Source organism: Rosa rugosa, chromosome 6 (assembly GCF_958449725.1).
Source record: "Rosa rugosa chromosome 6, drRosRugo1.1, whole genome shotgun sequence".
In the NCBI taxonomy this organism is placed as follows: Eukaryota; Viridiplantae; Streptophyta; class Magnoliopsida; order Rosales; family Rosaceae; genus Rosa; species Rosa rugosa.
This window is the reverse complement of record NC_084825.1, coordinates 35,217,752-35,231,418: the sequence shown is the minus strand read 5'-3', so window position 1 is coordinate 35,231,418 and position 13,667 is coordinate 35,217,752. Positions and strand designations below refer to the sequence as shown.

General features: G+C 39.1%; 3 protein-coding genes across 3 annotated transcripts; 2 read left to right on the top strand and 1 right to left on the bottom strand.

The window, feature by feature from the left end:
* Nucleotides 1–612: 612 nt before the first annotated feature.
* Nucleotides 613–5,843, top strand: LOC133716658 (receptor kinase-like protein Xa21). Its single transcript, XM_062143339.1, has 4 exons — nt 613–1,019; nt 1,108–1,262; nt 4,568–4,902; nt 5,004–5,843. Exons 1-4 carry the CDS (start codon nt 613–615, stop codon nt 5,841–5,843), a joined length of 1,737 nt encoding a protein of 578 aa, XP_061999323.1.
* An 884-nt stretch (nt 5,844–6,727) lies between these two features.
* LOC133716657 (receptor-like protein 33) lies at nt 6,728–7,105 on the top strand. Its single transcript, XM_062143338.1, has one exon. It carries the CDS (start codon nt 6,728–6,730, stop codon nt 7,103–7,105), a length of 378 nt encoding a protein of 125 aa, XP_061999322.1.
* A 2,294-nt stretch (nt 7,106–9,399) lies between these two features.
* Nucleotides 9,400–12,001, bottom strand: LOC133716656 (zinc finger BED domain-containing protein RICESLEEPER 2-like). The gene is made up of 2 exons (XM_062143336.1): nt 9,700–12,001; nt 9,400–9,605 (listed from the first exon to the last, which is right to left on the bottom strand). The coding sequence occupies exons 1-2, from the start codon at nt 11,999–12,001 to the stop codon at nt 9,400–9,402; spliced, it is 2,508 nt and encodes an 835-aa protein (XP_061999320.1).
* Nucleotides 12,002–13,667: the final 1,666 nt, after the last annotated feature.

The window sequence follows — 13,667 nt, the reverse complement described above, 5'->3', positions numbered from 1 at the left end:
ATTCCACCTTATAAAAGCGACCATAACCATTAAGATTTGTTCACTTAACCTCAGTGTCTCTAAATAGTGAATCCAAAATGAAAACTTCGCTACCTTTCTTCCTTTTCTTGATCACACTCTCGATCAGTATCATCATCCCAGTAGTTCGCAGCCAGTGTATTAAAGACCACCAACTATCATTGCTCCAATTTAAGAAAAGCCTCGTGATCGATCCTTATTTCAATCCTTCCGCCAAGCTTATTTCTTGGAACGCGAGTAGTGATTGCTGTTCTTGGGTGGGCGTCACTTGCAGCCGTAATGGGCTTGTTCTGGGTCTTGACATAAGCAGTGACCATATCTTAGCTGGAATTGACAATTCCAGAAGTCTGTTCCATCTTCATTTTCTTCAAAGCCTCAATCTGGCGGACAACCAACTTGGCAGTTACTCTCAATCAGTTCCATCCGCATTCGGGGAGCTCATGAACTTGAGGTATCTGAATATAATATATATCTCATACTTATTATTCAGGGCAAATTCTAATCGAGATTTCTCGCTTGAGGAAGTTGGAAGTTCTCGATTTTTCTAACTATTATTTTAATAACCCCTACGGCCTTGGAAGTCCAAATTTATACATGTTGGTTCACAACCTCACTGAGCTTTCTCAGTTATATCTTGATGGTGTCCTAATATTAGAACAGGGGAGTGAGTTATGCCGAGCCATATCATCTTCCATTCCCAACCTCCAGGTCTTGAGCATGTCCTATTGTGATCTTTCAGGCCCTCTTCTCGAGTCCCTTGGTCAGCTTCAATCTTTATCCGAAATTAGGTTGGACGGGAACAATATCTCTGAGCCAGTTCCAGGTTTCTTTGCCAACTTTTCAAACTTGACTATCTTGAGTCTCCAAGGATGCAGGTTGCATGGAACATTACCCAAAGTGATCTTTCACTTACCTTCTCTACAGTATATTGACCTTTCATATAATGACCAACTTGATGGTTCCTTGCCAGAATTCCCAAGGAATGGATCTCTTGAGTACCTGTATCTAACCTTAATTGACAAAATTTTCGGGGTTATTGCCAAAGTCTATTGGCAATCTCAAAATGTTGTCCACCATACATATTCACAGTTGCAATTTCAAAGGACTGATTCCCAAGTCAATCAAAAACCATACACAATTGGTTTCTTTGTCAATGTCTGGTAACAAGTTGGAAGGTTCAATTCCGTCATTTAGTGGGGCCAAGAATGTTGTCAACATAGACCTTTCCCACAATGGTCTAACAGGTACTATCAACTTCAGCCACTGGAGAAACCTTACTAAGCTGTCTTCTCTCATTTTGAGCTCTAACAAGCTCGATGGGGATGTCCCAGCGTCTTTGTTTCCTCTTCCCCTATTGTATCATCTATATCTTTCTCTCTCTTCTTTTGTCCACATGTCAGTTTACGATTCGATAAAATTTAGTAGATTATTTACAAATAAAGCAACATTGTTAAATCAATAGGTATATTTCACATCTTTAGCTAAATTGGGTTAATGGATAATTCAAAACTAGCTAAAATAGAGAGTACTGGTGCAGACATATTTTTCAAGTGGCTAGCTACAATTGACTTTATAACTACTTTGGCTAAAATTTGACTGAAAAATGACTAACATTGCTAAAGATGCTCTGGGACATCTCCAACAGACTAGCTAAATTCATTTTTTAGCTATATATATATATATAACTATTTTTAAAGCAAAAATCAACTCCAACAGACTAGCTATAGCCAACCTAAATGTAGCTTTAGCTAAAATGGTTAGCTATATTTAGCTAGAGACTCTTGCATAGCTAAAGCGGAAGTTATATTTCTCTCTCTTCTTTTGTCCACATGTCAGTTTACGATTCGATAAAATTCAGTATATTATTTACAAATAAAGCAACATTGTTAAATCAATAGCTATATTTCACATCTTTAGCTAAATTGGGTTAATGGATAGACTTTATTGGCTATCCGATGTACTTATATCTGCTGTACCTATCTAAATTGCTTAATAATATGCCGTTTCTTATTCTCAAATAAAAAAAAATAAAAAAAGACTTCTCATAGCATGCCCCAGTGAGTTTCACTCTCGGTGTCGTTGTCAGCCCAAGTCTTCGTCCACAGGAGTTTCACTCTCAGCGTCTCCGGGTCTTCGTCCACTTTGCCCGAACCATGCTTCACTGCAAAATTAACTCTCAGGGTCACCGTCAGCCCAATTCTTGGTCGACTTTGGCCACAGTACGAAAGACTTTAAAAGTGACCACAAATCTCATGTAGGAGTTTGCCAATTCCACATTATTAAAGCCACCACAAACCATTAAGAGTTATTCACTTAACCTCAGTGTCTCTAAAGAGTTGATCCAAAATGAAAACATTGCTACATTTCTTCCTTCTCTTGATCACACTCTGGATCAGTATCACCATCCCAGCAGTTCGCAGCCAGTGTATTAAAAACCAGCAACTATCATAGCTCCAATTTAAGAAAAGCCTCGTGATCGATCCTTATTTCAATCCTTCCGCCAATCTTATTTCTTGGAGTGAAAGTAGTGATTGCTGCTCTTGGGTGGGCGTCACTTGCAGCCGTAATGGATGTGTTCTGGGTCTTGACTTAAGCAGCGAACATTTTAGCTACTTTAGCAAAAATTTGACTCAAAAATGGCTAGCATTGCAGACTCTCTATTTTGGCTCATTAGCTATTTTTAATAGCGTGTTTAGCTTTATTCTATTTTAGCTGCCGCATCAGACTCATAAGTGACTCTCTATTATAACTTTTAGCTATCTCGCTCCTAAATATAGAGATCGAGATGAGGCTCTCTATAATTTAAAACATTCATTTTAAGTTACTTTGTGTAATTTATAAATACATTTAAACTATTTAATCTTCATTAAAAAAATAATATAAATTCAATATTAGCTAAAATAGAGAGTACTGGTGCAGACATATTTTTCAAGTGGCTAGCTACAATTGACTTTATAACTACTTTGGCTAAAATTTGACTAAAAAATGACTAATATTGCTAAAGATGCTCTAGGGCATCTCCAACAGACTAGCTAAATTCAATTTTTAGCTATATATAACAATTTTTAAAGCAAAAATCAACTCCAACAGACTAGCTATAGCCAAGTTAAATTTAGCTTTAGCTAAAATGGCTACCTATATTTAGCTAGAGAATCTTGCATAGCTAAAGAAAAAGTTATATTTCTCTCTCTTCTTTTGTCCACATGTCAGTTTACGATTCGATAAAATTTAGTATATTATTTAAAAATAAAGCTATATTGTTAAATCAATAGCTATATTTCACATCTTTTGCTAAATTTAACTAAAAAGTTATTCCTACTGTTGGAGATGCTCAATTTGTTTAAGACTTTCTTTTAAACTATAGCAAATTGAGTCCAAGACGAACTCCAATAGTAGGCTTCTCAGCAGTAAGCAAGCAGACATCACAAGCAAACCATTTATGAAATACGTTGGTAATGTCGTAATGATAACAGATCCAACATGTCATAGAGATGCATGACAGTCATACCAGGACCAAGGAAGAGGACTTCAAGCCTAAGTTGGCGTATTATATCCGTAGCTACATTGATAAACATGAGAGCACTTGAAGGCCATGCTACCATTACAAGCCAACTAATAAGTGGAAATTAACCGTAATCACCCAGTTAATTAATAATATGTATCTCAGTCATATCTAGAAGCTACTGGTAGTAAACATTTACTATATGTCTATATACAATAAAAGGAGACACCAATATTATTAGCAATCCAGCTTCTTTTACTACATACTCTATATGTTTTTAATTTCCATTAGATCGAATGTTTCAAAACTATATTTCTTATAAATTCTTATGCAGGCGTCTTTGAATTGTGTGTTTTTGAATTTTTCTCGGTCAAGGTCCTCCACTTCTCAAAGCATGTCTCGGTGCGAGTTTAACTAAAGCATGCCTACTAGTGCGAGTTCAACTCTCAGGGTCATAGTCAGCCCAATTCCCGTCTACTCTGGCCACAGTAGACAACACCTCAAACGCGACCAAAAATTTCATGGAGGACAGTTTGCCAATTCCACCTTATAAAAGCGACCATAACCATTAAGATTTGTTCACTTAACCTCAGTGTCTCTAAATAGTGAATCCAAAATGAAAACGTCGCTACCTTTCTTCAGTTTCTTGATCACACTCTAGATCAGTATCATCATCCCAGTAGTTCGCAGCTAGTGTATTACAGACCACCAACTATCATTGCTCCAATTTAAGAAAAGCCTCGTGATCGATCCTTATTTCAATCCTTCCGCAAAGCTTATTTCTTGGAACGCGAGTAGTGATTGCTTTTCTTGGGTGGGCATCACTTGCAGCCGTAATGGGCGTGTTCTGGGTCTTGACATAAGCAGTGACCATATCTTAGCTGGAATTGACAATTCCAGAAGTCTGTTCCATCTTCATTTTCTTCAAAGCCTCAATCTGGCGGACAACCAACTTGGCAGTTACTCTCAATCAGTTCCATCCGCATTCGGGGAGCTCATGAACTTGAGGTATCTGAATAGAATATATATCTCATACTTATTATTCAGGGAAAATTCTAATCGAGATTTCTCGCTTGAGGAAGTTGGAAGTTCTCGATTTTTCTAACTATTATTTTAATAACCCCTACGGCATTGGAAGTCTAAATTTATACATGTTGGTTGACAACCTCACTGAGCTTTCTCAGTTATATCTTGATGGTGTCCTAATATCAGAACAGGGGAGTGAGTTATGCCGAGCCATATCATCTTCCATTCCCAACCTCCAGGTCTTGAGCATATGTCCTATTGTGATCTTTCAGGCCCTCTTCTCGAGTCCCTTGGTCAGCTTCAATCTTTATCCGAAATTAGGTTGGACGGGAACAATATCTCTGAGCCAGTTCCAGGTTTCTTTGCCAACTTTTCAAACTTGACTATCTTGAGTCTCCAAGGATGCAGGTTGCATGGAACATTACCCAAAGTGATCTTTCACTTACCTTCTCTACAGTATATTGACCTTTCATATAATGACCAACTTGATGGTTCCTTGCCAGAATTCCCAAGGAATGGATCTCTTGAGTACCTGTATCTAACCTTGACAAAATTTTCAGGGTTATTGCCAAAGTCTATTGGCAATCTCAAAATGTTGTCCACCATACATATTCACAGTTGCAATTTCAAAGGACTGATTCCCAAGTCAATCAAAAACCATACACAATTGGTTTCTTTGTCAATGTCTGGTAACAAGTTGGAAGGTTCAATTCCGTCATTTAGTGGGGCCAAGAATGTTGTCAACATAGACCTTTCCCACAATGGTCTAACAGGTACTATCAACTTCAGCCACTGGAGAAACCTTACTAAGCTGTCTTCTCTCATTTTGAGCTCTAACAAGCTCGATGGGGATGTCCCAGCGTCTTTGTTTTCTCTTCCCCTATTGTATCATATAGATCTTTCTAGCAATCTATTCTCTGGTCCATTCCCTGAAATTTTAAATGTGTCTTCCCACTTGCTGAATGGTCCTGATCTTGAACTTGATTTGAGTAGCAACAATCTCGAAGGGCCACTGCCTATGTCTATCTTTAGCTTGCGAGGTCTTAAGGCTCTAGATCTTTCTTCAAATAATTTAAGTGGCTCGTTTCCTCTTGATGGTCTATACCAGCTGAGATATCTTTTTGAACTTGATCTTTCACACAATAACTTGTTTCTTAGCCATGATCATACCAATTTCTCATATTCCTCATTTTCTCAACAATCTACTTTGAGCTTGGTGTCATTGAAATTGAGAACATTTCCTAATTTCTTGAGAAATCAATCTAACTTGCAAAGATTGGACATTTCAGATAACTAGATAAATGGTAACGTACCCAACTGGTTTTGGAGTTTTAGTCATCTTAACTACCTAAATCTTTCTTGCAACTCCCTAGATTCTCTAGAAGTTCCTTCAATCAATCTCACTGGTTTAGAGTGCCTTGACCTCCATTCCAATCAATTTCATGGGCATATCCCAATTTTTCGACCACATTGCTCTGTTTATTATCTAGATTTCTCAAAGAATTATTTCAGCTCTATCATGCCAAGTACCATTGGAGATGTGCTTCTATACACTGGATTCTTTTCGCTTTCGGGTAATAACCTCAAGGGGATCCTTTCAGAATCATTATGCAATATACAATATCTTGAGTTTCTTGATCTGTCCAATAATTCTTTGAGTGACACGATTCACCAGTGCTTGACTACAATGAGCACACTTGTAGTACTCAATTTGAGGATAAACAATCTTACAAATGTTGATGAATTCTCTCATAATAACAATTTAAGAACGCTAGACATTAGTGGAAATCAGATTCAAGGCCAATTCCTAAAATCTCTTGTCAACTGCACTAAATTAGAGGTTTTAAACCTTGGAAACAAGCTGATAACAGAACTATTTCCATGCTTTTTGAGGAACATGCATATCCACCTTGTGTGTCCTTGTCTTGCGATCCAATAAATTTTACGGGCGCATCAGATGTCGCAAGACTAATGGCACTTCGCCAGTACTTCAAATCATAGATCTAGCTCACAACAATTTAGTGGTGAAGTACCTGGAACAACTTTGACAACTTGGCAGGCCATGAGCACTAGCAAAGATAATGCCCCATGGAAGATCGGTAAACTTCAATATGAGTTGGATGGAGTTTATTAGTTTATTATCAAGAAGATACTATCACGGTAACCAACAAAGGTTTAGAGATGGAGTTGGTGAATGTTTTAACTATCTTCACCTCCATTGACTTCTCGTGCAACAAGTTCAATGGATCAATACCCGAGGAAATTGGAGAACTCAAATCATTGTATGCCATCAACTTGTCCAACAATGCTTTCACAGGTGCAGTTCCATCATCATTAAGTAATTTGAGTCAGCTAGACTCTTTGGACCTCTCGAGTAACAAACTGAGCGGTCAAATCCCATCAGAGCTTACAAAACTCACTTTCCTTGCATTCTTGAATCTCTCATATAATCAATTGGTCTGGAGGATACCAAGCGGTGCTCAATTTCCAACATTTGATACAGCTTCATTCGGAGTTAATAAAGGAATTAATATGGGGGCCTTCTTTAACAGCAGATAATAACACAGGGTTTTCATCACCAAAGCTGGAAGGAACCCATTCAAATCATGGACATGACATTGATTGGGATATTATCTGTCCCGAAATTGGTTTTACATGTGGGTTTGGGATTGTTATCGGGTCACTTTTGTTTTGCAAGAGATGGAGGAAGTGGTATTACAGAGCTATGTATAACATGCTTAGAAAGATATTCCCTCTGCTGGAACAAAGATTTGGTCATCGCAGGAGACATGTTTATGTCCATCAAAGATACTGGAGACGTTGAAAATGGTTGTGAAGATCAATGCACCTGAATTGTTGTTGGCCTCGTTTTGCTAATAAGGACTAAGATCTGTGCTTTGTTTCTGAGTAATTTTCTGTACGTTAGACTCACACTCTTTCAATTTGTAACACATGATAAATAAATTTGTGGCAGACTTATTCAGTATGTGTAGTGATATTTGAAAAGAATGTGCTCGAACTTTCATATTTGTAACATTGTGCTCGAAAACATTTTATGAACTGATATTCAATCTTCATTTAAGAATATTCAAAGCTCCCTTTTTATAGAGTGCGAAAAATTGTATGAAGCATAAACAGAATTAGAAAGCAAGCTTTAATGTCGAACAATAGAAGTAATGAATGTCGGAAAAGGATTGATAGAAATTATTAAAAGCTTAAACTAGAGATTGATATAATTTGTTCTTCTTGCATCTATTGCGCACAAAAGGTTCATTCAGAACATTTGTGGACTAGGAGGCCATCTATGATGCAAGTCTTTGTCACCACAACATTTATGGACAAACGTGAGCATTTGCATTACCATTACCATTCCAACATTTGATACAGCTTCATTCGGAGTTAATAAAGGAATATGGGGGCCTTCTTTAACAGCAGATAATAACACAAGGTTTTCATCACCAAAGCTGGAAGGAACCCATTCAAATCATGGACATGACATTGATTGGGATATTATCTGTCCCGAAATTGGTTTTACATGTGGGTTTGGGATTGTTATCGGGTCACTTTTGTTTTACAAGAGATGGAGGAAATTGTATTACAGAGCTATGTATAACATGCTTCGAAAGATATTCCCTCTGCTGTCGAACAATAGAAAGCACATGATGAATTAGAAAGCAAGCTTTAATGTCGAACAATAGAAGTACTGAATGTCGGAAAAGGATTGATAGAAATTATTAAAAGCTTAAACTAGAGATTGATATAATTTGTTCTTCTTGCATCTATTGCGCACAAAAGGTTCATTCAGAACATTTGTGGACTAGGAGGCCATCTATGATGCAAGTCTTTGTCACCACAACATTTATGGACAAACGTGAGCATTTGCATTACCATTACAACAGTAATTTTTTTTCTTCCCCCCTCGCACCTCCAACCCCCCCCCCCCCCCCCCCCCCCAAGTCTACACAAAAATGAAAAATCCAACAAAAGGGATATCCTCGTTCCAACCACATTATCCAGTTAATTACTATTGTGTTGAAGGATGTTGTATTCTAGTGTGCCTCTTCAAACTAGTAGGGCTGGGACGGTTCGGTTCAGGAAAAAAAAATTGTAGAACCGAGACCGAACCGCATATAAGCACTTCGGATCGGGTTTACCATTTTCAAAAGCAAGAACCGACAAGGACCCGAACCGTTTAACTCGGTTCGGTTATGACGGTTCCTCAGGTCCTGTAGTTCTGCTAAACTGTTAACAGATTTCCATCTTTCCAGGCTTCCAAGTCCAATCTGGGGAACTCAAACATTCAAACATAAGCCAACAATGACCATTCCAAGTCCGATCTAGGCAACTTGATCATTGAAACATAGTCTAAACATCCAACAGTTCAAATTGATCCAAATGCTTATTGATGAAACATTCAAATTGCAACAAATAAACATGTTAAAATATGAGTACATGACCAATGTGCCAAACTGGTAAACTGAACAAACTACAAAAGTTCAAATTGGTAAAAATCACAAACTCACAAAGTACCAAACTCCAAACTCCAAAGTCCAAAACTGCTAAACTGTCCAAACTCCAAACTCCAAAGTCCAAACTAGTAAAAAAAAAAAAAGAACTATGAAGCAGGGCACTCAAGTAGGCAGTAGTACAGCACAGTCCAGCTGATCCAGCAATTATGCAGCAACTCAGCAACAACAAACTGCATAAGTGCATAATATACAAACTGCATTACAAAAACTGCATATTACAGAATACACATACACAAATACACTTCACATTACCTAAACTGCATATTACAAACCCGAAACATTTAAAAAAAAAAAGTGCAAACCTTTAACTGTTGGAGACTTTAATCATTTTTTGGATTTGGAAAGCTTAGAAGTCTTAGAAGACTTTGTTGCATCTGATGTCTTGGAAATCTTAGAAGACTTTGTTGCATCTGATGTCTTGGGAATCTTTGCAGCCTTTGAATCCCTTGCTGTCTTTGGATCCCTTGCTGTCTTCGAAGCACTTGCATTTTGAGCTTGCTCTTTTCTTTTCCTCTCTTCATCAGCTTGTTCTGCATCCAAAAAATGATAATGACTTTTGAGTTATGACAGAATTCAACAAAGAACAATTAAAAACTCATAAATCTTTTCAATAAATAAATGTACCTTGCTCCACTTTTTCATAAAACTCCATTTCTTCAATGGTTGGAATATATTCCAACCCCACAATACTATCTGACTTAAGCCAATTTTGAAGGCAGATCAGTGCTTCTACAGATTTTGGAGTCAGTGAGCTCCTATATGGGTCCATAACCCTTTTTCCAGTACTAAAACTCGACTCGCTAGCCACTGTGGAGACTTGAAAGGGTAGTACATCCCTAGCAAGAGCCTGCAAGTTAGGATATTTACTGCCATTAAGCTTCCACCAAAGCAAAATCTTCCAATCTTCACCTTCTTTAGGCTTTTCTATCGGGTCAAGCAAATATCTATCAACTTCATGTCCAACCACCACCTGATCACCTTCTTCAAGTTGTCTATTCCAATCTTCAAGCATAACCTTCCTTTTCCCAGTAACTCTTCCCTTAGTTTTCTGACTTTTACTGCTGCTGCTCGTAACCATAGCTGTACTCTCTCCACTTCTTGACTTTTGTGAACCTTGTGCACCCATTGATGCTGCATATAGGTCACAGAGGTTAACCCACAGCTCTTTCACATCATTTGACCTCCTTTTGATCTCTGACCTATCTAACCCAAGCATATTATCACAATTGAATTCAAAGTACCTCAGCTTGTACCTAGGATCCAACACAACTGCTACAAGAAAAAGCTGATTGATGTCGTCTAACTGATCAAAGTATTTGCTATACTTTTTTCTCATCTTGTTTGCCATCTGAAATAGCAGCTTATCAGTCTCAGTTGACTCTCCATCTATTGGCTTACAAAACAGATCATCGATCTCAGCCTTAATGGCTACAATGTCATGGAAAGCCAACTGTGAAGTAGGGTGCAGTGAAGCACTCACATTCACTGTGACTTGATAGAAAACTCTAAGAAAATTCACAAAAATTTCAGCCATCTCCCAATCTTCATCCTTTGGTGGCCCAACCCTCTTCCTTGGTGTTCTAGACCTGTCTACAACTTGATCATCCTCCTCCTCTTCTAATTCTTCTTCTTCATCAAAATAACTTCTGTACTTCACATCTTCATCCTCTGCCATTCTATCAAATGCCTTCCTCAACTCCAAAGCTGTGTCCAACATCAGGTAGGTGGAATTCCACCTTGTTGGAACATCCAAAATGCAAATTTTTTTACACTCTACCTTGGTCTGTTCCATACAAACCTTAAATGCATCTGTTCTAGCCTGAGAACTCCTCACATACCTAATAGCATTCCTAATTGAAGCTACTGACCTCTCCATTATATGCAAACCAGACCTCACAATTAAATTCACAATGTGAGCTAAGCATCTCACATGCATAAACTTGCCTCCACAAATTGGCTTCCTATCCCAAGTTAACATTTTCTTCCTAATGTACTCAATAACAACCCCATTTGCAGCTGCATTGTCTACACTAATTGTCAAAACTCTATCAATTGTCCACTCAATCAAGGCATTCTCTAATATTTTACCAATAGTGTTGCCATGATGGTTTGGAATTACACAAAACTTTAAAACTCTTTTGTGCATTTCCCAACCATAGTCTATAAAATGGGATGTGATGACCATGTAATTGATGTTTTGACAACTAGTCCATGTATCTGTTGTTAAACAGACACAATGGGACTGCAATTCAGCTTTCAACTCACTCTTTTTTGCTTCATACATCCTCAAAAAATTCTTGACAATAACCTTCCTACATGGCACCTCAAATCTAGGAACAACAACTTCACAAAAGTGCCTAAATCCAGGCCTTTCAATGGCACTGAAAGGAAGCTCATCTATCACTATCATTCTAGTAGCAGCATCTACACAAGCATCCTGACTCCAAGTCCTACTAGTTAAACTAGGCTTCCCATCCACCATATCAGTACTTAAAATTTGTTGTCCCTCCTCTAAATTAACTCTGCATGGATAACCCTTACAAATAAGCTCGATGTGTTTCCTAAGTGAGCTAGTGCCATTCTCTCTAGAATCACATGCTAGATGGGTAGGGCAATACTTACATTGAGCTCGTTTTGTGCTCCCAACAACCGTTTCCACTCCATCGACCACCTCGATTAGTGGCTGATCAAACTTGGTGAAGTGCTCCCAAACTTCTGAACGTACTGGAGCTTTCTTCTCCCTCTTTCTCTTTGAAACTTTCGGAGTCCGATCACATTTTCTCTTCTTCCCTCTCGGACCAGCAGCAGTGGTTTCTTCTTCTTCTTCTGATGCATTGGCACTAATGGTTTGATTGGTTTCTTCTTCTGTTGGAGCAGCACATTCAGCCACCAACTCGTGACCAATAGGACTTGAATCAGAGGTCATTGATGATTTAATGAATAATGAATAAGGTTGAATGCATCAATCGATGAATCGAACAATGAAATAGGGATTGAAGGGATTTAGGATGTTGAATTGTTGAAGGGAGTTAGGATTTTAGGGTACGGTTTTGCCGATTTGGGAGAAATGGGGAAGGACTAGAGGAGTGAAATAGGGATTAGGGATTTAGGATGTTGAATTGTTGAAGGGATTTAGGATTTTAGGGTACGGTTTTGCCGTTTTGGGAGAAATGGGGAAGAACTGGACGAGTGAAATAGAGATTAGGGTTTAGATAGAAAAAAATGGAATAAGAAAATCTCGATTTAGTCGATTCTGATCGGGATTTATATATATATAGCTAACGTGTGCGGTTCCTCGGTTCGTGGTGGTATTGAAGAATTGGAACTGAAACCGAACTGCAGTTTATGAACTCGGTTCGGTTCTTCAAAACTGATGCATTTTCAAAGCTTGGAATCGAACCGCCAGTTTTGGGGCGGTTCGGGCCGGTTTTTCGGTTCTTCGGGTCTAAAGTCCCAGCCCTACTAACTAGGGTTTAGTTCTAGAGTTATAATAGGAAAAGGTTCTAGATTTCCTAATTATATTCAGATTCTATTACCTTGTATGTACTCTGTAAATCCTTATATATAAAGGGCTCCTATTATCAATAATAGAACACAAATTTCTCTCACAATTCTCTCGAATCATATTTTCCTACAACACGTTATCAGCACGAGCCCTAACCCTAGCCCTAAAACCCAAAACCCTAAAATGAAAAACCCTAAAACTCTTCTTACCACATCTTCCGCAAGCCCCAGCCCTGCAGCCCCGTGCCTGCTCACCCACAGCTCCTACGCGCCCCTGCGCTCACTACCCCCGCAACTCCTACACGCCCCTGCACTCGCTGCTCCCTGCATGCACGCCTTGCATCTGCTGCCCCCGCAACCCTATGCTTGCCCACTGCCTCCGTAACCACTGCACACAGCTAGCCCACGCTAGCATCGGCCCCCCGCAATCCTCAGCCCTATAGCCTGCCCCCACGCACGCCTGCTTGACCCTGCGACAGCCAGCTTGCCAGCACGCCTCTACGCCAACCAGCCCAGCGCGCGCCCCCGCACTACGCTCCGGTGCGCTCGTTGCTGCCTACTGCTCTGCAGTCCCGTAGCCCTGCAACACCCGCAGCCTACCCCTGCATATCCCGCGTTCAGCTAGCCTCGCCCAAAGCTCGCCTACCTCGCACATCCCCACAGCCTGTTTTCCAACACGCCTGCATCAACACGCGCGTTTTCTCAAGCCTCGAATCAACAAGTAAGTTTTTAAGATTAAAGTTCCAACTTTCTTGTTTTTTAAATTTCTTTATTTTCTTCGGGGATTGCAATCTTCCCTTTTTCCTCCATCCCACCTTTCTATAATGTGGGTTCGATTATTTAATAAGCGGAATTGTGGGGATTCACGCTATATTCGAACTAAGAGCGTTCGTGATCTTCGGACTAAGAGCGTCCGCAAGCATCGATTTTTTTACCATATCAAACATCATTGTTTCGGCCTAATCCAAATATTCTTGGAAATAGATTTCTTGGTAGCATAGCTCGGAAATCTTATTAATATTAGTTTTCGTGGAAGCATTGACTCCGAAAGTAATTCAGTCTTGTTTCACTTTTCAGGATGTCAAACT

Excerpts from the sequence above, each read along its gene's own strand:
- LOC133716657 (XM_062143338.1), top strand. The coding sequence starts at position 6,728 with ATGGAGTTGGTGAATGTTTTAACTATCTTCACCTCCATTGACTTCTCG.
- LOC133716658 (XM_062143339.1), top strand. The coding sequence starts at position 613 with ATGTTGGTTCACAACCTCACTGAGCTTTCTCAGTTATATCTTGATGGT. Across the intron at positions 1,020-1,107 it reads AATGGATCTCTTGAGTACCT|TTGCAATTTCAAAGGACTGA; the intron begins GTATCTAACCTT and ends ACATATTCACAG. Across the intron at positions 4,903-5,003 it reads TATCTCTGAGCCAGTTCCAG|TATATTGACCTTTCATATAA; the intron begins GTTTCTTTGCCA and ends CCTTCTCTACAG.
- LOC133716656 (XM_062143336.1), bottom strand. The coding sequence starts at position 12,001 with ATGACCTCTGATTCAAGTCCTATTGGTCACGAGTTGGTGGCTGAATGT. Across the intron at positions 9,606-9,699 it reads TTATGAAAAAGTGGAGCAAG|AACAAGCTGATGAAGAGAGG; the intron begins GTACATTTATTT and ends TTTTGGATGCAG.